Source organism: Mastomys coucha, unplaced genomic scaffold, assembly GCF_008632895.1.
Source record: "Mastomys coucha isolate ucsf_1 unplaced genomic scaffold, UCSF_Mcou_1 pScaffold5, whole genome shotgun sequence".
Classification (NCBI taxonomy): Eukaryota; Metazoa; Chordata; class Mammalia; order Rodentia; family Muridae; genus Mastomys; species Mastomys coucha.
This window is the reverse complement of record NW_022196911.1, coordinates 102,702,782-102,728,785: the sequence shown is the minus strand read 5'-3', so window position 1 is coordinate 102,728,785 and position 26,004 is coordinate 102,702,782. Positions and strand designations below refer to the sequence as shown.

The following is a 26,004-nucleotide window of genomic DNA, read 5'->3' as shown; positions in this document are numbered from 1 at the left end:
GAGGGGAAAGATGTTGAGCTAGAAGCCAAGATGGTCTCAAAAACTCAAAGCTGAGGACTGGAGAATGGCTTGGGGGTTAAAAACTCTTCCTGCTCTTCCAGAGGTCCTGAGTTCAGTTCCCACATTGGACCTCCAACAATCACCTATAACTCCAAAAGATCTGACATACTTTTCTAGCCTCTGTGAGTACCTGCACACACTCTCTGTACACACACACACACACACACACACACACACACACACACACACACGATATGATCTGATGTTTATTATATATATAAACATAATAAAGGCAAAATTAAAAGCTTAAAAGATATCATGACAATATAGTAAAAATTGGCAAAAAGGCTAATTTTGTCCTCTCTTGTTCAGCTTCTCCTGTATATCCTGTGATCTGTAGGTAAAGGTAAACAGGGCTGATGGGTATTTGGAAATTTCTTGACTGATAGGACCTGCAGTCTGGAAAGCCTGGAGCTGCTTTCTCACTTGTTTGCTGGTCTGTTATTAACAAGCCAGTGTTGAAGTTATATGACCTGATGTTTATTATGTATGAATATAAATAGGGGCCATGATTATCTCAGTGCTTCATCTGAGATCATTTGATTTGTTTGCCTAATTTTAGAGTTTCTTATCTTCTACACTATTACACTCTGCCAGGGCATCACAATTAAAAACTTGCCTGAGCTGGGGAGATGTTCCTGCGAAGGATAAAAGGCTCAGTAAGGCCATGTCCCACAGTGTGTGGCTTAGCTGCGACCCCAGGGGCAGGCTGTGAAGGTGACCTTGAAGCAGTCAGGGGGGATGTGGACCGCTGCAGCTGCTGGCCCTTCCTCACTCTCTGGAGTGTCTTGGGTAGCACGCGTTTTAAATGCTGGCTGGCCAGCTGCAGGTTAGCTTTGCCTTTCCTTGGGTAAAGTCAAATTTGTGCCAAAGCTGTTCCGTGTTCTCCAACCATGGGATCTTTGGTGGTCCTTTATTAGGTGACTGGCTCCCAAGTGTCAGTGTATTAAAAGATGCTAAACTCAGGTAAGTACAGAGTCCTGTTTGTGTGGCATTGGTAGGCAAACCAAGTTCAGCCACTTGTGCGTACATTTCAGAGATGAGTGTCAGCAGCAGAGGCCTCAGCCCTGGCTTCAGCCGCTTTTCTCTGGGGCTTCTTTTTTGATAGATGAAGGGATGAGCAGGGATCTGAGTGACAGGCAGTTGCCGTTGCCAGGGCAGCCCAGGGTAAAAACATGCTGTAGTGTTACTGCTGTCAGCTCAGGCACCACACCGCTGGACTCTCATCGCTTCCTGGGGCCAGCCCAGCATCCAGCTGAGCACAGAGCACTGGCCTTGAACTTCTCCCTGCACTGTGATTGGAGCTGAGCACAATCGGAGCTCCTCCAGACTTTATTATTTTGCAAAAGGTTAATTGTAGCTTTTAATCTTTCCCAGGATTAAATGGGCCTCTTTATAGATTGTGGTTTGTACTCCCAGCCAGACATGGCTTCTGAGTCCAGCAGAGAATTGAAGAGAAGCCCCTGACCTTTTCTAAACTTTCAGGTCCAGACTGCAGGCCAGACAGCTGCCGCCTGCGACTGGTCATTGTTCCAGCGGCACGTGCAGTCTCCATTTAAGCAGTTCCAGGTTCAGAAAGAAGCAAGGCTTGTGTGGCATCTCAGTGGTGTGTGTGGAATGATGACAGGAGGCACTTGGAGTGCCACACCACCTGTGCGGTGCTCTTTGTGCCTGCCTACTCCCATGCCTACAACAAAAGGAAGCTGGAGAAATACCTCACCCACTATGTTTAGAGTTAAGAATGTTAGAATGGGTGCACAGGGGGCAGTGGGGAGGGGACAGCATGAGGGGCTGTGCCATTCTGAGCGCTGTGTATCTGACTGCTCAAGTCTAGAGACTTCGGCTGGGCAGTGGTGGCGCACGCCTTTAATCCCAGCACTTGGGAGGCAGAGGCAGGAGGATTTCTGAGTTCAAGGCCAGCCTGGTCTACAGAGTGAGTTCCAGGACAGCCAGGACTACACAGAGAAACCGTGAGTTCCAGGACAGCCAGGACTACACAGAGAAACCCTACCTCGGAAAAAAAAAAAAAAGAAAGAAAGAAAAAAAAAACTAAGTCTAGAGACTTCACATGCAGCCTAACCCAGGGTGTCAGTCAAGTACTGGGAGAATTTGGGTCAGCTCAGGGTAGGAAAAGGTAATTAGGTTTGTGCGTGGAAACTACCTTTTGCAAGGGAGACTTGGTTTGAAGTATTGTGGTGTCTCAGAGGCAGACTTGGGGGTCAGACTGAGTTGATTCGGGCCAGCATCTTGGTCTGAGCTCCAGGCTTGTCTGCCCCCGGGTTCCTATGTAATATGGCTCAGGAGCAGTTCCTGTTGTTCCAGGATTCTTATTTTCTTACTCTGCAGTTTTATGCACTTTTACTTTGATTCCTTTCCTTGAGGACAGTGGCGGAGTCTCCTCCTTGCAAGTAATTGTTGAGCTTGTTCCTTTGTGGGTCTCCAGTAGTGCAGGAGATTTATGGGCTGGGGGTTGGGGTTGGGCAGCCTGTTCAGCTCAGTGAGTTCTAAGGATTTCACTTAACCCTGTAGCTGTTTTTGGAGTCAGGCTTCATTCATATGCGAGGTCAAGAGACATTGCTGGTACTGAGATGTGCCTTTTTCTTCCTGCTGTGTGGAGTTGGCAGTTTAGTAAAGCAATCAAAACAGGTCTAGAACAGAGATGGGGACAGCTTTGCTTTGGCCTGAAGCAAAGGCACTGCCCAGACTATGGGGTCATGGTTGGAGGCCACACCTCAGTCAGCTAGATCTGAGGCCAGGTCCCAGCTGTACCAGTCTCCGTCAAGAGGCAGGTTCGTTCAACCTGTTTTGAGCTTTGTTTCGAATGTGGTTGTAGGAAGGTAAGCCACGTGGTACACATGAAGTTCTGGGGCACGATAAGAGCCTAGGGACCAGGTGCTGCTGTGAGTATTCATTAGTATTTTCAAACTGTGCTTAAGACAGCTCATTCTTACTGTATGAGGTATGCTCCCCGAGTTCTGTCAGCATGGAGAAATGTGGTTTATACATAGAGTATGAGTTTGGATGAGGAAAGTAGGTAGTTAGGTGAGCCTCTTTGCAGAATAGAAAAGTGGGGGTCTGAGGGCTGAGCAGCACCCACTTTGTCGCTGGTAGGTGTTAGAGGCTGGGCTGGAACCTGAGCCGCCAGACTTTGGAAGTCTTGCTGACACCGTGGGTGGCCAGAGCATTTTATCCGCAGTCTTACATGGAATCAGATATGAGCACGTAGGTTCTTCTAGAGCTAACAATGGTTGTCCACAGTGCGCATGCCATCTGAGTCTTGATCCTGGTGGTGTGTGTTTGTTGTTGGGAAGCCGTGGACTTTAGCCTTGGCTAGATCTGTTGAGCAGAATTAAAGGAACATGGCATTTCAGGAAGGGGGAGATTGGAAGATGCAAGGGGAGGAAAAATGAGGAGACAGACCATCGCCGCTGGGCATCTGGGGAGATGAGGGTGGGAGGGACGCTGGCCAGACTGGACAGACATTGGAGCAGGCCATACCCAGGGAAGTCATGGCCTGGGCTCCTTGCCTCTGCCACTAGAGTAGTAAGGTTTTATGGTTTTGATCTGTGTAGTTAGGCCTCAAACTCCTTTCCTTACATTCCTCTGAATCAGGTTGCCCTGGTATTTGTCGAGAACATGGAGTATGACCTGTATCTGTCAGTGCTGTCAGCAGAGGCTAACTGCTTACTCATCCTGAACTTTGTTCCTGCTGAGTGGAGCCACAGCCGGGGAGGGGCCTGCTCCTGGGGCTCCTGGGCTGGGCTCCTGGGCTGAGCTCCTGGGCTGAGCTCCTGGGGCTCCTGGGCTGAGCTCCTGGGCTGAGCTCCAGCTCTGTGGCCACCCAGCTCCAGGAAGGATTATGGGGAAGGGTGGCTTTGTTTACCAGGAACTTTGTTTACCATATTACACAGGAATTGATCTAGGAAGAGAACTGATCTGCAGGTCCTTAGAGGGCACAGAGACCATGCTCAACCAGATCTCATGCCTTTGGTGTGGTGTCTTATTTTCCAATCTGAAAAGCAAAGAAATAAGCTAAAAACTTGATAGAAGTTTCCCCACAGATGCGTGTGCATTTAAAGAGAGGGGTACATTTGGAGAAGCCTTACCCAGTGACTGCTGTGGGGCTGTTTCTGAAGCCACATAGAACTGTCGTTGATTAGCTGAGCACAGCAGCGTGTGTCTAACCTCGGAACTTGACAGTGCAGATCAGTAAATGCTGGAGAGGTGGAGGCTAGACTGGTGTACATAATAACTCTCAAAACACTAAACGAAAGAAGAAACCTGCCACAATCCTGGCATGTGAAATCTAACAGGAGTTTATACACCTTTAATCCCAGCACTCCTGAGGCAGAAGCAGGAGGAGCTCTGAGTTCAAAGCCAGTTTGGTCTACAGAGTTGAGTTTTAGGACAGCCAGGGCTACACAGAGAAACCTTGTTTTAACTCTTACCCTCAGAAAAAAAAGAAAAGAAAGAAATTACTTTTCTCCCTGCTGAGTTGGGAGGAGGTGAAGACTCTCGTGTCCCAGACTTAGTGTCACCTGTAACCCACAGCCATGGCCAGGCAAGGCATTGCTGCTGGCGCTGTAGTGAACGTTAATTCTGCTTTAGAAGACATGTTGGAGGCCACTCTCATTCACAATGCCTTAGCACATGGAGTTCGTGAAGCTGTCATGGCCTTGAGCTCCGAGTCTTCGTTGTGTTTGCATCCAGTTGTGGTGAGCCTGCATGTCTCAGGGTGGTGGAGGCCATTGTGCTCAGCACCAAGTCAGCCTAATTATGGTCAGTGCCAACAAACAACTAGGAGTGGAAAGGGGAAACCCCGCTGTACAGTGGCTAGGACTGAGCAAGGGATCTCAGGCCAGTGGTGTCATCAGAAGTACTTCAAGTGCAAGAAATGAACACATTTTGGCTCATTAACAAAAGAGAAACTGTAGCTGGGCGGTGGTGGCGCACGCCTTTAATCCCAGCACTTGGGAGGCAGCAGAGGTAGGCGGATTTCTGAGTTTGAGGCCAGCCTGGTCAAAAAAAAGAGAGAAACTGTAGAGGGAATGTTTTCTGTCCTGGCAGTCAGTAACAGGGAGATATCTTAAAAATTCTCAAAATTTTGAAAATGAAACATACTTCTTCTTTTTGAGACAGGGTTTCTCTGTATAGCCCTGGCTGTCCTGGAACTCACTCTGTAGACCAAGCTGGCTTTGAACTCAGAAATCCACCTGCCTCTGCCTCCCAAGTGCTGGGATTAAAGGCATGCGCCGCCACCGCCCAGCAAAACATACTTATAAATAGCTTGTGGAAGGGAAATTAGAAAATGTTTAATGAGATAAGAAATCCAGCATGTGACAGACTTCATTGAGAGCCGTAGTAGAAGTTTGTGTTCAAACAGAGAAGCTTTTGAGAAAGGTTCAAATTACTGCTAGGGCTGGAAAAAGACTGTCACCAGACACTCAAGACACTGAAGAGAAGAGAGAGGGACACAGACTCCTGTAATGAGGGCCTGAGTCCCTGACTGAGAGCTGCAAAGTGTGGCTGCTAGCCTGGCCCCAGGGTCGGGGAAAGACCCTGTGTAGGAGAAAAGGGCTGGGATTGATAGAGCAGGCAGCTAGCAGCTTCCCATATTTATAAGACTATATAACCTGACCCGGTCTCAACTCTGGACACAGACAAACCTACTCACACATACACAAACCCGAAGATTACACTGAAATACCACATTATGGCTGAAGTTGAGAACTTAGTTGAAATAAATTCTTCAAAACACCCTTTGGTTTAATAGTTCTTAAGAACAAATAAATTCTTAAATATGCCTGGCAGTGGTGGCACATACCTTTAATCCCAGTACCTGGGAGGAAGAGGTGGGTGGGTCTCTGTGAATTTGAGGCCAGCCTGGTCTACAGAGCAAGTTCTAGGACAGCCAGGGCTAAAAATTCTCTGGGATGACAAATCAGTAGTAGACCACGTGAAGCCTTGACATTCAGGTGTAGCCTTAGTCAGCAGCATCCACCTTCCCTCTGGTTCTCCTAAGATTGATGTTCATGGAAGGCTCAGTCTTTTCAAGGGTCTATGGTAAACCATGGCAGCCAGATAGATGAGATAGGAGGGAGAGGCTTCCGATTGTACACCACAGGCTGTGTCGGCTGAGCTGTGCTCTCATCATAGACCCAAACAGTGCCATTTGAGAATGCTTTACACTTGGCACAGTTATTTCCACCCCAGCTGATGCTCTGTCAGCTGGTCTGCTTCCGTCCTTCCAAGCTGGAGGCTGCCTATGCCTCTTGGATGGATCGTCGCTAGTTCATTTTCAGATGCTAGACCATGGCCCTTCCCATGAGCACTGCTCACCCAGTAACTGGGCGAATGCATGCTGCTCATGGTCAGTAACTCAGAGGGAGGATGGATTCCTCCCAGCTCATGTGCAGAACAAGTAGTAAGTAGTAGTAAGTGCTTCATAAGGCTCACTCTACACACAGACGGATGTGTTTGGAGCCTTGTACTGAGCTGCCTTTCTCTGGTGGTGTCTCTTATTCATATTCGAGTGGGCTGATGGGATAAAGACCCAGTTCTCCACTCTTTGGTGGGGTGGGGACTTGTTAGTCAAGAATTTACCCTTTTCTCTTTTTTAGTTCATACTTTTTTCTTAGGTGCTGGGGTCGAGCCCAGCGCCTCGTGCATGCTAGACAAGTTGTCTAGTGCTGAGACATCTCCAGTTCCTAGATCCCTTAAACTCTTCATGTCAACTCCTGGGGCTGGAGAGATGGCTCAGTGGCTAAGAGCACTTGTTTTTGCAAAGGACCCGGTTTGGTTCCCAGAACTCACATAAGAGGTCACAACCATTTTCTGTGCCACTTTTTCACTTCCCTAGGCACCAGACATGCAAGTACACACACGCATGCAGGCATGACACTCATATACATTAAAAAAAAAAGCCTTAAACTTTAAAGAAAAACCTTTGTAATTGATCCTAGCATTTTCCTTAGCATGTAGATTTGGTACACATCATGACAGTGGATGGACAAATTAAAGGGGTTCTGAGGAGTCCTCATTCTCAGAGGTCAGGTCAACACTGGTGAGAGACTCAAATATTTACCATAGAAATGGCATTCCTCATTGTAGGTGTTTCAAGTACTTGCCTGCCCGTTACAAAGTGAGCCATTTAACATTCCTTATGGAGTCTAAGAGGTCTCAGTGATTCACCAAGGCTGAGAAAATGCCTTGTGGCAGGCAAAGTGTTAAGTGGTGATACTGATCACATTAGTACATTAGTACGTTAGTACAGTCTGTTTGCTGCTGTGTTGTTTTGTTAGCATATATTAGCATACAAAATGAAGGGTTTCATTGTTTTCATGTGTATATATGATGTATTTGATTATATTATGCCTTCTGTGTTCTGTTTGTGTACGTCAGCATGTGTAAATTTTATCTTTGAGGCCCATGTATAGGACTGGGCCTGGTGACAAGCCTGTAATTGCCACTACTCAGGAGGCCAAGGCTAGAAGGCTCAAAGGTTCAAGGTTAGCTCTGAGCAACATAGTAAGACCCTGTCTCCAAAAAAAGGGGGCCTGGGGAAGTGGCTTAGTGGTGAGGAGCAGTTGCTGTCTGCCAGAGGAGCAGAGTTCAGTTCCCAACATAAATCCACACACCTCACAACTTCCTGTGACCCCAGATTAGGGATCTGATGCCCTTTTCTGGTTCCTGGAAGCACACACATACATGTGCACATACTTACACAGGTAGACACATATGAAAGTAACACAGCCGGGCGGAGGTGGTGCACGCCTTTAATCCCAGCACTTGGGAGGCAGAGGCAGAGGCAGGCAGATTTCTGAGTTCAAGGCCAGCCTGGTCTACAGAGTGAAAGTAACACAAATTAAGGCTGGAGAGATGGCTTGGCAGTTAAGAACATTTACCATTCTTTAAGAGGACCCAGGCTTGGTTCCCGCCATCTTCATGGTGGTGCGCAGCCATTCTTAACTCCATTCCAGGAGATTTGACTCCCTTTTCTGACCTCCTTGGGCACCAGGCATGCACATGGTACAGATAGATAGATAGATAGATGATAGATAGATAGACATGGAGAGATAGATAGACAGACAGACATGCAGGCAGATGAATGTAGGCAGAACATTCAAAATAAGTCTTAAAACTTCAAAACAAAACAAAAACCAAGCCACTGTATGAATATATTTGCACCAATTTGAGGATGGGTCAGTTCTTGGCTCACACTGTACTCATTTAAATTACTATAATAACTGAGATGTGTTCATTGTACTTGTTTCTTTATTTGCTGCATGTAATTGTTACTCATCTACTTTTCACTGTAAGATTTCCATGAAGTACGTGTTACCATCTCATTGAAATGGACCAGTAAGTTTTCTGAGTCTGGGATGAATGGTAACACGAATTAATATGGTCTGTGGGTTGTTTGCAAAATGGGCTGCAGTCAGCCGAAGCTTGGCTAACTTAGAAAGCAAGACTGGTGTCGGTAAATGGCTTGGTGGGAGCTTGCTGCCAAGCTGCTGGACACTCAAGTTCCCTCCTGAGTCCACATGGTAAAAGGAGCCCTGCCTTCCCCTGCAGTTTGTCTTCTGGCCTCCACAGGCATACTGCAGCCCGAATGTAACATTCAGCACACACGCAATAAACAAATAAATCAACAACCCCAGGCCAGGAGCCAGGCATGGTGACACACACCAGTAACCACAGCACTCAGGCTGTGGGGCAGGAAGAGCACAAGTTCTAGACTAGCCTGGTCTACATAAGAAACCTTCTAACGACCAGGAAAGGCCAGACTAGCTCAATACTCATTTCCAAGGGAGATATGGCAGAGAGCCTTGCTCTGTAGAATGCATAAGACTTTTGAATTTCTCCTTTTGCTTGTCAGCTTTAAGAAAAGAATCAGGGCTGGAGAGATGGCTCAGCTGCTAAGAGCACTGACTGCTCTTTGGAAGGTCCTGAGTTCAAATCCCAGCAACCACAACCATCCATAATGAGATCTGACGCCTTTTTCTGGTATATCTGAAGACAGCTACAGTATACTTAGATATAATAATAAATGAATCTTTGGACTGGAGTGAGCAGAGATCCTGAGTTCAATTCTCAGCAACCATATGATGGCTCACAACAATCTGTACAGCTGCAAGCGTACTCATATACATAAAATAAATAAATAAGTCTTTAAAAAAAGAATCCTATTTTGGGATAGTGGACATTACCACTGACTCCCCAAATTTGGGTTATCAAAACCATACCAAGTGACTCCTCAGCACTCAGCATGAGGACGCTAACACAGTCCATTGTGACCTTCAGCCCTGATACCCAGGGTTCTCACCATTGTCCCACTGTTCACTCTTACTAATAGAGGCTTTTCTCCACCAGGGATGGATGAATGAGATTTACAACTATGATCCAGAAACTTACCATGCTACTTTGACACACTCAGTCTTTGTCCGGCTCGAGGGTGGAACCTTAAGACTTTCAAAGCCTAACAAAAACATATCCAGGAGGGCAAGCTACAATGAGACAAAGCCAGAGGTCACCTACATCAGCCAGAAAATCTACGACCTCTCAGACAGCAAGGTGAGTCTGGGCCATTTTGGAAGCAGAGCCTGAATGAATGGAAAGCATTTGTCTTTGGTTGCCATACTGTACTCCGCCCCATGGTGCTGTTTAAGGAGCAGTAGACCTTAGGGCAGCATCTCTCAAGGAAACAACCGCTGGGCAACTTTCGAGTGGGGCCTAAGAGCTTGGATTCCCCTCCCAACCCCAGACAAGGTTTCCCTGTGTAATCCTGGCTGTCCTGGAACTTACTCTGAAGACCAGGCTGGACTCAAAGTCACAGAGATCCGCCTGCCTCTGCCTCCTGAGTGATGAGACTAAAGATGTGTGCCACCACTGACTGGCTGAGCCTGGATTTCTTTGAGTTTCCAAGGTGGAGCTCATGCTGCAGCTCCGTGGACCACACTCCAGGAGCAAGGAAGGGTTCTTTGTACTCAGAGCTGGTTATGAACTGGGGGTGCAGCCCAGTTGGTGAATGTATGGCATTCACCAAGCCACTAGTTCCATCCCCCAGCACCAATGCCAGGCGTGCTGGCATGCATCTGTAATCTCAGGAGGCCAAAGCAGGAGCACCACCATGGTTTCAAGGTCAGCCAGGACTTCATAGTTAGTCTGAGGCCAGGCTGTTCCGGACTACATAGTAAGAACGGTTTCATCCTGCCCCCTCTACACATTACCCCCTTTCTCCAAAAAAAAAAAAAGAAAGAAAGAAAGAAAGAAAGAAAGAAAGAAAGAAAGAAAGAAGAAAGAAAGGAAAGAATGAGAAGGAAAGAAAGAAAAAGAAACTGGATTTTCAGTGTAAATGCTGTGTATATGTTACTAGGTATTGATAATGCTCTGTAAAAGGTAAAAAGTGTGCACATGGCAGCACATTTTGATAAAATATCATCTGTATTTTAGTGGAAATATAAATTGTTATTCCACACAGACATGGTGTCTTAGGATTTTACTGCTGTGAACAGACACCATAACCAAAGCAGCTCTTATAAGGACAAAATTTAATTGGGGCTGGCTTCCAAGTTCAGAGGATCAGTCCATTATCATCAAGATGCAACATGGTGACATCCAGGCAGGCATGGTGCAGGAGGAGCTGAGAGTTCTGTATCTTCATCTGAAGGCTGCTGGCAAAATACTGACTTCCAGACAGCTAGGATGAGGGTCTTATAGCCTACACCCACAGTGACACACCTACTCCAACAGGGCCATACCTCCCAACAGTGCCACTCCCTGGGCCGAGCATACACAAACCTTCATACATGGGTCTCTAATCTCATAGCTCTTGTGACTTTCAAACCCTTCCCAGTGATGGCAGTATGGAAAGCAGCTGCTATGTAGATTCATCCTTGAGTTGATTCCAGCACTGACCTGCACTTTCTGTCTAGACTGAGAGATGCTTTTCCCCAGCTTAAGCTTCACCTAGGGTCACTAACTCAGTTGTTATCCAAGCCTGTTTGATGGTAACCACTTAAACATTACTACTCTGTTATTGCTGCCTAAGAATGAAAGATATTCATAGCTCTTAAATATGTACACTTAGGAATTTTGAGGAATAACTAGTCATCTCTAAAATTTATTCTGTGTTCTACAGTCAGATTATAGACAGATGGTTAGTTATTTAACTTCCATCATTTTAGTCAAAGGCCCCAACAGGCTGACCTTTCTTTTTTTTCTTCTTTTTTTTTTTTTAAAGATTTTATTTATTATTATAAATAAGTACACTATAGCTCTCTTCAGATGCACCAGAAGAGGGCATCAGATTTTATTACGGGGGGTGGGGGGTGGGTTGCTGGGATTTGAACTCACGACCTTTGGAAGAGCAGGTGGTGGGTGCTCTTACCCACTGAGCCATCTCACCAGCCCCAGGCTGACCTTTCTGATATGTGTAATATTGATACACAAGGTTGACTCGCTTTAGAATGTAAATTGTCATCTGCCTTTTTCCATAGATTTATCTTGTACCTAAAAGCTTGGCTCGAAAGCGAATCTGGAATAAAAAATACCCCATTTGTATTGAGCTTGGCCGGCAAGAGGACTTTATGTCTAAGGCGCAGACTGATAAGGAAACTACTGAGGAGAAGCCGCCTCCAGAGAAAGAGCTGGCGAGTGAAGACCTTAAGAAGCCACCCCAGCCTCAAGAGGGGACAAAGTCTAGCCAGCGAGACCCGATTCTATATCTGTTTGGGAGAACTGGCCGAGAAAAAGAGGAGTGGTTCAGGCGGTTCATCTTGGCATCTAGGCTGAAGTCAGACCTCAAAAAGCCGGCTGGTGTCTCTGGAAGTAGATCAGGTAATAGGATTTGTGCTAAGCGTGCACCTGTTTAAAGGGCTTGTGGGAGGACTAAGAGAGTGGCAAGCCTGCCAGCGGACGGGCGGACAGGAAGTCTGCCTTTAGGTCATTACTCTCTGCAACCTCAAGTGTGTGTGCCTTTTAGAGTAACCACATCCCCCCCACCCTAGTTTGAAGTCATTTTCCCTGTGATGGCCCATTTGCAGGTATATGTGGTTAGCCTGTGGTGACGCCCTGGGATTCTGTCCTTCTGGGCACTCTCATAAAAGCAGCTCCAGGAGACCATAGTCTGAAGATGGTAGTTAGAGCAGAGTATGGTGGCACGTACCTTTAATCTCCGGACAGCGATAGTGGCAGGTGTATCTCTGTGAGTTCAAAGTCAGCCTGGGTATGCACCTGAGTGCTGGCATTAAAAGCATGTGTTACCATGCCCAGCTGTATCTGGTTATTTTTAATGACTTGTACTTAGGGTACAATGAAGTCAGTGGTAAGAGCTGGGACTGTGGTAGACCCTGGTACCTACTTCACACTGAAATCAAGCAAGCCTCCATTCATATACTCGTAGCAATACCTTGATTAGCCAGGGCTACCTTAAAACACTGTGAGTAGAAATGGAACTTAGAACATCGGGGAAGACTGTACTGTATTTCAAAGCGGCCTGAACAATGAGTGCCCAGCTGTCATCAGCTGTGAATGTGACATTGGTGATGAACCTCCAGGACCAGGTACCTCTGTCAACACCGCATGAGAGAAGTCTTGCTGGTTGACTCAGGCTTGTCCTCTCAGGGATGCTGCCGCTTAGAGACAAAACACAGGTTTCTCCGGCAACTTGCTGTGCAGGTTCCAGCTTAGGAGGCCCAGCTAAGGGTGGAGATTCCAAATCTTTAGTGCTCCATTTCTGTCTACAGTCAGAAGTGGCTGCAGGACAAGCAGAACCTGGTGAGAGCTGGGAAGCCATGAGCACCCTGGCACAGTTCTAGCCTGATGTTACCAAGGGCCACCCGTGAGAGCCACAGAGTGGTGACAGTTCCTATGCTCTGCCCCTCCCTAAGCAAAGAAGCTGCCCCATGGGCAGGGAACAGGGGCCATGCCCATCAGAGTCAGATTCTCACCCTGAACTGTGGGGGAGGGGTGCTCTTGGCTCTATCTTTTAAAATTGTTGTTTATTTATTAATTAAACTCTGGAGTTTATTTTTAGATTGCACTATATTTTCTTTCTTCTTCTTCTTTTTTTTTTGTTTTTTTTTTTGGTTTTTTTTTTGGTTTTTTGGTTTTTTGGTTTTTCGAGACAGGGTTTCTCTGTGTAGCCCTAGCTGTCCTGGAACTCACTATGTAGACCAGACTGGCCCCGAACTCAGAAACTGCCTGCCTCTGCCTCCTAAGTGCTGGGATTAAAGGCATGCACCACCACTGCCCACCTTGTATGCTGCACTTTCTACTAAACTTTTTCTATTAAAAAAAATGGGGGAGGGAGGGAGCGGTTTTACATTGTCCTGACATTTAAAAATAATGTTAAACCTTGAAGTGGTTTGAGAATGATGGATTATAAAAAGTTTGACTTCTGGGTAAAACCTCAGGTAGTCAGTCCTGGACCTGACCTAGCTAAGCCACTCAGTTAAAGTAGCTCTTCTAAGTGTCTGTGTGACCAGGGGAGAGCTCCAGGTCCGACAGCTGGAAGCAGGTGCCATCAATGGTCAGGTTCCCTTGTCTCACAGTAAACCTGAGTGTCAGGTACCTCCATGCTTAAAACTAACACTATTGCATCAGGATAAACTGAATCTGGGTCACACTTGAGGCACTTAGGGGTCAGGCCGTCACCTTTCTCTCCACCCAGACTTCCTGTCCCTCTGTGTGTCTTCCTCCTGGGAATCCCCTGAAACTTGCTTCTTGATATTCTGTTCTCTATCTGGATCATTCTTCTGCCAGCGAAAAGAAAATGGCCACTCTTTCCTCAACAGATAGCACAGGTGTCCCTGGTGGGCTGTCAGTGCGGGGTCAGCAGCTCTTGGCCATGCCTGTTACATGTAACTGGGACTTCTCTTCCTGTGTGGCTTACTTCAAGGGCAAGGATTCAGCTTGTTCCCCTGGTTAGCAGGGAACAGGTCCATAGGAGGTGCTTGAGGACCACTCCATTGAATGAAAGATGGCGTCTTTGTGGTGCCCTGAGCTGTGGATGAACATTTGTTGTCTTCCAGCCCATCTTCCCTTACCCTGTGAGCATTTGCAGCTCCACCCTGACTGGAGCATACGGTGGTGCTGTGCTTTGTGTTTTGCTAAAAGATCACTGGGAGCAAAGAAAAATACTGCACTAACCCCATTCCGAATTACCTTGGAAAAGAATAAAAACCATTCTCAAAGTCACCTATCATTAGAGCAGAAGGTATTTTCAGGGTAAAGCTTTTTAAATCATTTGTTAGCATTTTAGCTGCTTTCCCATTTAACCACGGGCATTTAGTTTTATCATTTGCATTAATAGCTACCATTTCTTACCCAGGGCTTCTGCCTGCCCACAGCAGACACAGCAGTCCCTCGGGGCACCTGACCCACAGCCGCAGCAGCAGCAAAGGCAGCGTGGAGGAAATGATGTCCCAGCCAAAGCAGAAGGAACTGGTGGGCAGCGTGCGCCAGAAGATGCTTCTAGACTACAGTGTGTACATGGGCAGGTGTGTGCCCCAGGACGACCGAAGCCCCCACAGGAGCCCTGTGCAGAGTGCAGAAGGCAGTCCCATAGCTGGGAAGAAGGTAAAAAAAAAAAAAAAAAAAAGCCCGGGGCTTTTCTGTTCTTCTTAAATTCCTCTTTGTGTGTGAGGGATTCATGCCAGGTCCTCCCTGTTTCAGGATTTGAAGACATGATGGTGAGCTAGGCACGGAAAGTCATGTGTTCTCTCAGAACTCATGTTCAGGGGATGGCACAAAGCTGGCATTGGGCAGCAGGAAGAATTGAAGCTGGGTAAAGGCAATTGAGGAAGGCTCCTACTATGTGTGTAATCTGGGGCTCTTTGAGGAGGTAATTAGTGAACCGCAGAGATCCATGGTAGGAGAACATTCCAGAAGGGCGACCCCACTGTCTACAAAGGTTCCACAGCAGGAATCAGTTGGGATATTCAAAGGTGGGCAAAAGCAAGGGCAAGAGGGGGAGGCAGCAGATGTGGAGGCTCAGAGGGGCCTCTTCAGACGTGTTCTGAGGGAGACAGGAGGGCCTACAAGGGTTTGAATAGGGAGAGCCATTGTTGGAAGGCTGAAGCATAAGTGACTCTGCAGAAAGGCTGCAGGAAGGAAGGAGTAGGTGGGAAGTGGTGGCGGGTGGGCCAAGACTCCAGTGATAGTGGGTAGCTGGGAGAGGAACTGACTTTGTGATGGACAGATGTGGGTGTGAGAGAGGGAAGCAGGATGTTGCCTCGTGTTTGCATCTGAGCAACGGGCTGTAGGTAGGAAGGTCCCAGTCACTGGCCTACACCTCAGCCGTCCTTGGCTTTGAAGATTTGTCATGAGATCCAGTCCAGAGGCCTCTAGCACAGGCCTTCCATGTACCCCACCGTTTGGAGGCATAGTCGCTGCCTTCCCATGGAGAGTCAGTCATGTTTGACCTCTTGCTTACCAGATTTCTGCCTCTAATGAGGAACATGTGGTGTCTTCCCTCGTGCCTTTGGCTGCCCTGTGCTTTCCCTGCACTGTCGATTCTCCTCGGTGTGGAGGTGACCACTGACCTGACCCATATATGACCTTGTTAGCTTGGTGACCAACCTTGTGCCTCTGGTGGAAGCAGACTTCCCTCTAGGCTAGAGCAGGTTCTGTCAGCTCCTCAAGAAGTGCCCAGTTTGCCTGGATCATCTCCTTCCTCCCCACATTTCCTTTATCCCAGGACATCAGTTGTCTGGGTCTCATCAGACCCAAGAAGATCAGAGGGAGAGCTCTGCATGACACAGAGAGCCTGGTAAAAATCCTTCTGAATGGCTTCCTCACATTCAAAAAGCTGTGCATGGTGCCACACTATTGTAATCCTAACACTCAAGAGGCTGAGGCAGGAGGATTGCCATCCTGGGCTATACAGTGAGATTTTGTCTTTAAAAAAACAAAAACACCCAGCACTTGGGAGGCAGAGGCAGGCAGATTTCTGAGTTCAAGGACAGCCTGGTCTACAGAGTAAGTTCCAGTTCAGCCAGGGCTACACAGAGAAACCCTGTCTCGAAAAAACAAAAACAAAAACAAAAAACAAAACAAAACAAAAGAACAAAAACCAGCCTGGGGGTGGTGGCGCTTGCTTTCAATCCCAGCATTCAGGAGGCAGCGGCAGGAAGATCTCTAAGTTCAAAGCCAGCCTGGTCTACAGAGCTAAGTTCCAGAACAGCTAAGGCTGTACAGACAAACCTTATTTCAAAAAACCAAAACCAATAAACACCCAAACCTATAGTATTTGGAGCCAGACTTGCTTAGGCTTGTGTACATGTCATTGACCTTGACAGCATTTGAACAAAGTGCATGAGTTCAGGACTCCTAAAATATGCTTGGCCTGTCTGAAGCATGTAGGGCCATATTCTGGCTCTCCCCTGGTTTAGTTGTGGGGTGTAGGTTTTAGTCATCTATCACTGTGGAACAACCCCCAAGGTGGTTGCTTCAAATAATAGTCACTTTATTTTCCTCACAAATTTGTAATTTCATCAGGGGTAGCAGATAGCGACTTCTGGCTGCTCTGTACAGGGTCACTTGGGGAAGTTGCACTGGAGGCAGGAAGCTGGTCCACTGCTGTGGTGGGTTGAGTAGGTATGGCCCTCTCAGACTCATGTGTTTGAATGCTTGGCCTATGGGGAGTGGCACTATTAAGAGGTGTGGCCTTTTTGGAAGAAGGGTGTTACTGTGGAGGCGGGCTTTGAAGTCTCCTGTGCTCAAGCTATGCAAAGTGTGGCTCACAGTCACCTGCTGCCTGGGAACCAGGATGTAGAACTCTCAGCTCCTCTAGTACCAGGTCTACCTGGATGCTGCCATGCTTCCACCATGATGATAATGAACTGAACCTCTGAACCTGTAAGCCAGCCCCAGTTAAATGTTGTCCTTGTAAGAGTTGCCTTGGTCATGGTGTCTCTTCACAGCAATGAAACTCTAACCAAGACACTGCCAAGGGGAAGTGCCCTTTCTTGGAGGGCAGATGGATGCTTGTTGAGTGAAGGGGAGCCAGCACTGAAAGCTGGAGGCCTCAGTTCTTCCTTCAGGCTAGCATCCCTAGGGATAGATGGAGCACAGGGGTACTGGTGCCCTCCATCAGGACAGTAGGGAACCTCCCACGTCTGGTCAAGCAGAAGGGCATGAGCTTTGCCCTTCCCAAGGGGAAGCATGCTAGGTAGAAAGTGAGCTCTGCCCCCGTGCTCTGTACTGCTGATTTATAAGCCAGCAGAACTGATGCTGTGCAAACTTCAGATTACTTTTGTGATTTGAGCAAATGGTCCCTACCTATGAACTACTAACATGGTTCCAAAAATCAGAAAATGCTTGTTTTCCTCAATGTCTCTGCTGCCCTCACCTACTTCCAGCCCAGCAAGTGCCCTGAGCCTCTGATATGCTGTCTGTGTGCATCATTTGCTCTTCTATTTTACTCAGAGTTTAGTGTACTATGGATGTTCTTTGAGCATTTCTTGGCCATTCACAAATGCTTTCTGGAAATTACTCCATGTTCATTCATAGAACTCACTCTCATCTTTTTAAACAGATGCAGAGACTTCAATGTGTGGATGTTCTATAGTTTAAGGTTTCCCCAATATTTTGCAACTTCTGGCAGTGCCAGGATGAATCACATGTGAGCGTGCTTTCGTGTTGTTGGGGTGTCATCAGTGCTGAAGTCTTGGAAGCAGGATTACTAGGTCAGAAGGTGAATGCACATGTGCTTTGGTTAGAGACTGCTAAGCTCCGTGCCTGATAGTTGCACCAATGTTCATTCCTACAGGAAGATCCAGCGGTGCCTGTTTCTCTGACCTCACCAAAGATGGACCTTTTGGAGGTTGTCAGTGTTCATGCCTTGTGCCAAAGATAGAACATTTCCTAAAGCCCATATTACCTCCAATGTGAGTCCAAAAGGAGGCCAGAGACGCAGAAGAGCTTTGACATGCCCTTAGCTTGCTCCGTTATGTTCCCCAGGTTCACAGGTCCCCGCTTTCATAGAAGGGGCTTGGGACACTTCGTTCTCCTTACTCCCACTTCCTGCCATCTCACCTTCCTTCTCCCTTTTACAGACCATAGTAAAAGCATTTCTGCCCCTGAGGTAGGCTCCCCAGTATTCTGACCACGCCACACATTCATCTGCCTTTAAGTTGTGTTCAGGGTTAGCTGAGGTGAATAGGCCAGTGTTAAGTCTCTCACTCTCGGGCTCTGAACTAACATTAAAAATACCCAGCATCTAATTAGTGAATACAGACTACCCCGCTGTGTCAAACAGTTTAAAACATCACTGGCAGTTGTTCTTACCCATAATAATTAAAAACATGGTCAGAAGATTCAGTATAGAAACAACTTTGAAGCTATTAAGCTGTATTTGAATTATAAAATATCACCAGTTTCTAGGTGTTTAATGTCTGATTTTAGGTGATGTTAATCATAATTCAGAAAATTCTTTTAAAATGTCTCCAAGTAGGATAATCTTACTTCTGGTTTCTGGGTGTGTCAGGAGGGGACAGCCTGCAGGTTGGCTGCACACATGCTCCAGATTTGAGGCCAGGAAGTTATAGGTTCTGCGTGCCCTGGAGTTGGCTGCTGAGAGAGAAGCCTGCCAGGGCAGCAGCGTGTGCCCATCCTCCAGGTGTGAGGCTGTGGCACTCAGGGTGTGTGGGTACTTCACTTTCTTTCCATGGGAGGACTGAGAGTATGTGAGACACTGCAGGCTGCTCTGGGGTGGAGCCCTGCTGTCACTGTCACTCGGGGTTGTGGATTCTATTTTTGACCCAGTATCTGTGAGCTGGATTACAGGACAATGCCACCTGTGTTTCTGGGCATAAGAATGGCACGTGCAAGAATCAGTTAGAAAACAGGAACCCTGAAGCTGACAGAGGTTGCCAGGGCTGCCCTTTTTCCTCTTCAAACTGTAAATGGAAAAAAAGCTTATTATAAGTAAAAAAAAAAAAAAAATGAAGCAATATGTCCAATTCAAAAATAAAAATTTAAAGGGCACAGGAATGCCAAGAAAAATCAGTAAGGAAAAGAGTACTCTTCATTTAAAACCTTTTTACATGTATTTAGTGTGTGTATTCATGTGTGTGTACTCATGGGCATGCCCCTGTGCCCATGCCATGGAAGCAGGAGACAGTTCTCTTTTTGCACTGTGTGGGTGCTGGGGCTTGCACTCAGGTCATAATGGGGCATGGTGACACACACCTTTAGTCCCAGCACTGGGGAGGCAGAGGCAGGTGGATCTCTGAGTACAAGGCCAGTCTGGTCTACAGAGTGCACTCCAAGACAGCCAGGGCCACAAACAAATCAATACTCATTGGGCTCAGTGGCAAGCACCTTTCCCCATTGAGTCATCTCGCTGGCCTAAGAATAGTCTTTTTAATAAATGATGTGGGAACAACTGACTATCCATGCAGAAGAAGGATGTTGAACCTGAGCCTCACGCTCCATGCAGAATTAGCTCCTGTGACCCAAGCCTCACATTCCATGCAGAATTAGTTCCTATGATCACAGACCTCAAGGTAAACGCTAAGCTGTAAACCACATAACAGAGGTAAATCTTAGACCGAGTTAGGGGAACCTCCTGAGCAGGGCATGGGATGCACATCAGAAACTCTAGCCCACAGGAAACCAATAGGATGTGAGTTCATGGCTGCCCCAAAGAGCACAAGGAAGCAAAAAGAGAAAAGTAAGAGCTCATACAAAGACAGCATAAGCAGTCGTCCAAAGAAGAGTAAACTGGGGCTGGAGAGATGGCTCAGTGGTTAAGAGCACCGACTGCTCTTCTGAAGGTCCTGAGTTCAATTCCCAGCAACCACATGGTGGCTCACAACCATCCGTAATGAGATCTCACACCCTCTTCTGGTGCATCTGAAGACAGCTACAGTGTACTTACATATAAAAATAAATCTTTAAAGAAAAAAAAAAGTAAGCTGAGTCCACCTAAATTCAAGCCTTTGGTGCCATAAAAAGTGCCATAGAGAGAATGTTGAAAGAGGGCTAGAGAGGGCTAGCCAGATGGCAGTGGGTAGAGGTGCCAGCTACCAATCCCAAAGACGAGAGTTCAGTCCCAGAACCCATCTGGTGGAGAAAACCCACTCCCACACACTAAATAAAAATAAACAAAATGTAATAAAAGCAGAATTTCAAGTTAAAAAATTCAGGGATGAAGAGATGGTTCAGTGGTTAAGAGCATACACTGCTCTTCCAGAGGACCTGGGTTTGATTCCCAGTACCCACATGATGTATCACAACTACCTGTAATTTCAGCTCCATTCTCTTCTGGCATCCCTAGGCACACGCACATGTGTGGCACACACACATATGTGGCACACACTTATACAGACACACATAGATGCACAAAAACGAAAATAATAAAAATAAATCTTAAAAAAAAAGTCCATAGAGTAGGAGAAAACATTTGCAAATTATTTCTCTTATATTGGTCTAATACCCAAAATATATAAAAGAGGGGGCTGGAGAGATGGCTCAGCGGTTAAGAGCGCTGGCTGCTCTTCCGAAGGTCGTGAGTTCAAATCCCAGCAACCACATGGTGGCTCACAACCATCCACAATGAGATCTGATGCCCTCTTTTGGGGTGTCTGAAGACAGCTACAGCGAGGGAGTGGGGCCGGAATGAGAAGAAGAAGTATCTGAAGACAGCTCCAGTGAACTTAGATATAATAAATAAATAAATAAATAAATATACAAATAAATAAATATATATATAAGAGTTTTATGACTCAATATTAAGGAAATAACTGGGTGAATTAAGAAGTAGGTAGATGCATAGAGAGACTACCCACTCAGTGAACGTCTGCTTTACGGGGATCTGAGTCTGGATGCTGCAGCACCCATGCAGAGTCAGCAATGATGATATTCATCTGAAACCCCCCAGCTAGGCAGGCAGGGAGAGGAAGATCCCTGCAGCTCAGTGGCCAGACAGCGTAGTTTACTTAATAAGGTCAGATTCTGGAAGACACTGCCAAGAAGATGGTCTGAGACTAGAGAGGGCTCAGCAGTTACAAGTGCACACTGCCTTTGCAGAGGACCCAGTCAGGTTCCAGCACCCACATCACGCGGATCACACTGGTCTAAATCTCAGCTCCAGGGATCTCGTGCACTTTTTAGACTTTGGTCAGAAACTGCACATGTGTACTTACCCACCCCACTCCCTCACCATAAGAAATAAAACTTTATAAACTAATAAGGTGGAAAAGAGATCAAAATTCCCATTTTTGACCTCTGGACTCCATATACACATATATGTACATACATCTGCACATATATGTATGTGCATGCATACATACACCACATACACTCACACACAAAGGAAAAAGGCAAGTGTAAAGGGGCCTGGAGTGAATGCTCAGTAGGTGAGGGCTTGCTAACATGATGACATGCATTCAACTCTCAGATAAAAAAGCCAGATCACGTGATGGTACATGCTTGTGATCCCAGCACTGAGGAGACCGAGGCGGGTGGATTCTGAGCTCACTGACTAGCCAGCCTGGCCTACATGGTGTGTCTCAGGTCCCAGTGAGAGACCCTGTCTCAGAAAACAAGATGGGCAGCCTAAAGGACAACATCCCGTCTCGACCTCTGCCTTCATACACACATGCCTATACACAGCAGATGGGTCAGGAGATGGGAGAGATGGCTCAGCAGCTAAGGATAATGGCTGCTTTCCCAGAGGACCTGGGTTCAAGTCACAGCACCCACATGGTGGCTCACATCTTTCTATAACTCTATAACTCCAATCCCTGGGGCTCCGACACCCTCTTCTGGCCTTTACAGGTATCAGACATGCACATAGTGTACAGGCATACATTTAGGCAAAACATTGATATACGCAAAAAAAATTTTTTTAAATGGGTCAAGAATCTGGATAGATATTTCAAAGAAAAACTGTGTGGGCTGGAGAAATGGTTCAGTACAGAGTGCATGCTGCTCTTATAGAAGACCCAAGTTCAATTCCCATCAGTAACAACTACTTGTAACTCCAGCTCTAGGCAAATAATAATACCTTTGGCTTTCCACAGCTCTGGCCTCTTTGGGCAGCTGCATTCAAGTACACACACACACACATGCACATACATACAAGTGCACACTCACACACGTGCACACACACACATGCACACGCACTCATACGCACACGCACGCACACACTCACACAGAGTTTTAAAAAAAAATAACAAAAGTCACCGGGCGGTGGTGGCGCACATCTTTAATCCCAGCACTTGGGAGACAGAGGCAGGCAGGATTTCTGAGTTCGAGGCCAGCCTGGTCTACAGAGTGAGTTCCAGCACAGCCAGAGCTACTGAGAGAAACCCTGTCTCAAAAATCCAATAAATAAATAAATAAATAAATAAATAAATAAATAAATAAATAAATAACAAAAGTCTTGTCCCAGAGCAGCCAGGGCCATTGTCGTACTACACTAAGTGACCCTGTCTGGAGGGGCGTTGTCCCAGAGCAGCCAGGGCCATTGTCGTACTACACTAAGTGACCCTGTCTGGAGGGTGGGTGGGGAACCTTAAAAACCTAAAAAAGTATTGCTCCGTTGGTCAGGCATGGCACCTCAGCCTGCAATCCTCACACTTAGAAGACAGAAGCAAGAGAACCAGAAGTCAAGGTCCAACTATAGAATGAATCCAAGGCTAGCCTGGACTACAGGAGACTTGAACTCACAAAACCAGTTTTGGGAGAGGTGGAAGGGAGCCAGACACAGTCTCACTATGTGGCCGGGGCTGGCCTGGGACTTACTATAAAGACCAGGCTGACCTTTAACTCACAAGGATCTGCCTGTCTCTGTCTCTGCCTCCCAAATGCAGAGATTAAGCACATGCTATTATTGTTATTTTTTTTTTAATTATTGGTACACTGAAAAAAGACTGAAACTGGGCTGGTGATGTGAGTCTGTAATCCTAGTTCTCAGGAGGCTGAAATGGGATTGCCAGTTTGAAGTCACCTGTTGCTATTCAGTGATACCACGCCTTTACAGGGGGTGGGGGATTAGAAAATCCAGGGAAAATGTTTCTGTTCTATCTGGGAAGAGTGGTCATATGTTCTATAAGGAATATGCATTGTTGTAAAGTCGGGAACAAGCACACAAACATGAAGAAAGTGTACTGCTGCCTCTGTTCCTGGGCCAGGCCACCATAGCTGCCACCTTGACACAGCAGCCGTGCATGACCAAACTTGGGAACAGTTGCTTCGATCTGTCTTTTAGCAGAAAGGCATCCCTGGCCTCCCACAGAATTGAGTCCATCCATGCTGTGTTGGACATAAGCTCATTTTAAATACAATACTCCCTGCTGGGCAGTGGTGGTGCACACCTTTAATCCCAGCACTTGGGAGGCAGAGGCAGGTGGATTTCTGAGTTCAAGGCCAGCCTGGTGAACAGAGTGAGTTCCAGGACAGCCAGGGCTACACAGAGAAACCCTGTCTTGAAAAAAACAAAACCAAACAAACATACAAAAAATACTCCCCAAAAGCTAGCTAGACAGACAGACAGACAGACAGATAGTGTCGATGGCCTTGCTTCAGCTTCGGAACATTGGCTTCCCCAAACATTGCCTTTGGAAGTGTGCTTGGGAGCTTACTCTTCTACCCGTGTGCAGGGCGGAGGCGGCACAATGAATATTCTCCACACATTTCTCCCTGCATTCACACAGCAGTATTAGGAAACGTATGCACATTTATTCTTCAGCTTTAAATTCTTATGACAGTCATTGGAAATGCATTCTAGCAGCTTGTGGAGGCCAGGTTTTGTTCGTAAAGCCTTTTTGATGCATTGTCTCTGGTCTACGGCTCTGATGTTTGTCTTTGTTCCCAGTGCCCCTGTGCAGAGCCTGCCTTAGGCACAGAGACTGGTAAGAAGGAAAAGCAACCTGCGTGTCAGTTCCTTGAGACGTTTTACTGCATCATGTGCCACTGGCTTGGACGTCATTGTGAAATAGTCTCTCTGTGTATGTGTGTGCTCGAGCGTGCGAGCGCGTGTGTGTGGCGGGGGTGGGGGTAGGGGAGTTGTTTCCTGTTAAAATGAGTGTTTTCAAGAAAGACTGATAAAGGGTACACATGCTCTCCTGGGAAAGGAAGAGGTGGCCTCTTCCGTGTAGCCTACAAGACTAAAAGTGGTGAGAGTCTGACGTGGATAGTGGTTTAGCACTGCCTGAGTGGCCTGGGGGCCGTTTTCTTCAGACTTGTGATGTTTCTTCAGAAGTCTGCGCAGATAATCTGATGGGGCTTGAGGAATCCTGTGCCTGTTACCCTTGGCCTGAAGATGATAGTGCACAGTGTGCAGGGGTGGGGTGGGAGCACAAACACATGTCTACACACATGCATGCACGCTTGTGGTTTAAGAAATTGCTGATGCCAGCTTCTATCCTTCCATTGGGAACTTGGTGGTGGAAAATGTCTTGGTTAATGTACAGGACATAACAGCACCAGGGAAGTGCACATAGAATGTTCTAGAGTGGGGTAGAGCCACCTCTTCTAAAATGGAAAATTAAATATGTATCAATTCTAAGCAAAGGTGTTAATTTTTAATGGATGTGCATGTGTGGGTGTCTGTGTGAGTGAATGCCACGTGTGCGGTTTGCCCGTGGACATCAGAAGAGGGTGCAGCTGGTGTTGATGGTGGTTCTGAGCCACCACTGGGCTCTGAGGACTGAAGTGTGTTCTCTGGAGTACAATAGTGCTCTTACCCCCCGAGCTGCCCTTCTAGTGTGTTTGTTTTTAGGAAGTCCCTGGCATTCATAAGGAAGACCTTGGAAAACTTCTGGATTGAAGGAGTCTAGAACATGTCCTAGACACTGACGTGTTGCTGGAAAATAGAAGTGAGTCCCCCAACTCCCTAGTTCCCAGAGAAAGAGCTGGCACAGCTGTGACAGGGCATGGGGGCTGAGCAGTCTGCTGGCTTCACATCAGATTCCATGTATGGCTCAAATGGATCAGACCCTATGTCTAGACTTCAGATCTGTTACATGACATAAGCTGTAGGGTTCTTACAACCAGACAGACCTTAAGGTTGGATTCTTGGCACCTAGTGACCAGTGTGCCATGCCACTGACCTGGGCACATAGCCAGATGGACCAATTGGCTACACAGAGCAGGCCATGGTGGCACATATGTACAAGCACAGACATGAAGGAGAAGAGAGTAGACGCTCTATAATCATAACATGTGGAGCCCAGATGTGTTTACGTAGATCACAAAGAGGAATTGTTGGCAGTCATTAGGCTTCTGCATTTCTAGATCTTTTGATCTTTCCTTTTGTTTGCTAGCTTTTCTATATAAGGCTGCAGTCTGATTCAGATGCCTCCATGAGTGTCTGTCTCATTGGCAGGATGCTGGTGCCTGCCCTCCCTCATGACAGACTCAGCAGAGAGCCAGAATTAGGCTTCAGTCATGAGCTGGGGATTACTCCTTCCTCAGATGGAAGCAGGGCTCCTCTCTTTCTGGGGTATTGTGATTCTCTGATGTGGTGCTCTTCAGGAGTCACCTGGGTATCTATGTGTATCTATGGTCAACAGCACTAATGCTGCCACCCTTCTAAGTACTGAGCCCATCAGCACATGCTCGCCACTACACCTCATGGTCCTTTCATAGTTGCTGCTGCTGCCCCTCCTCCATACCCCCCCTCTGACACACAGTAGGCCAGATTCCATAGTCTGGCAGCTAACCCAGGAAGTTAGAGACAGGTTTGCTCACCCATTGGCCACAGCAGATGTTTCAGACAGATTGTGTGTGTGGGTCGAGTGGTGGGCATTGGAATATTTAATGGGCTGAGGTTGGGACCAACATCTGTCCTGAGAGCCATGTTCTGATCCAGCCCTGTGGTTCTTACCTCCTCTTCATCACATGCTGAGAGGGGAGGGCTTTGGAAGCTCCTGACTCTGCTAAGCTGAGTAGCTCAGAGGCACAACGATGCAGATGTCAGTATGTGTAAGC

At 46.9% G+C, this 26,004-nt stretch overlaps 1 protein-coding gene across 4 annotated transcripts in view; it reads left to right on the top strand.

Annotated features, from left to right (window-relative positions):
* Tex2 (testis expressed 2) overlaps nt 1-26,004 on the top strand; it is a 115,194-nt gene that overhangs the window by 56,689 nt on the left and 32,501 nt on the right. For all 4 annotated transcript variants that reach the window (XM_031350668.1, XM_031350665.1, XM_031350667.1 and 1 more), the window contains 3 exons: nt 9,433-9,633; nt 11,559-11,898; nt 14,393-14,640. In XM_031350668.1, the coding sequence (XP_031206528.1) occupies nt 9,433-9,633; nt 11,559-11,898; nt 14,393-14,640 (789 nt within the window). The remainder of the gene's footprint in view (nt 1-9,432; nt 9,634-11,558; nt 11,899-14,392; nt 14,641-26,004) is intronic.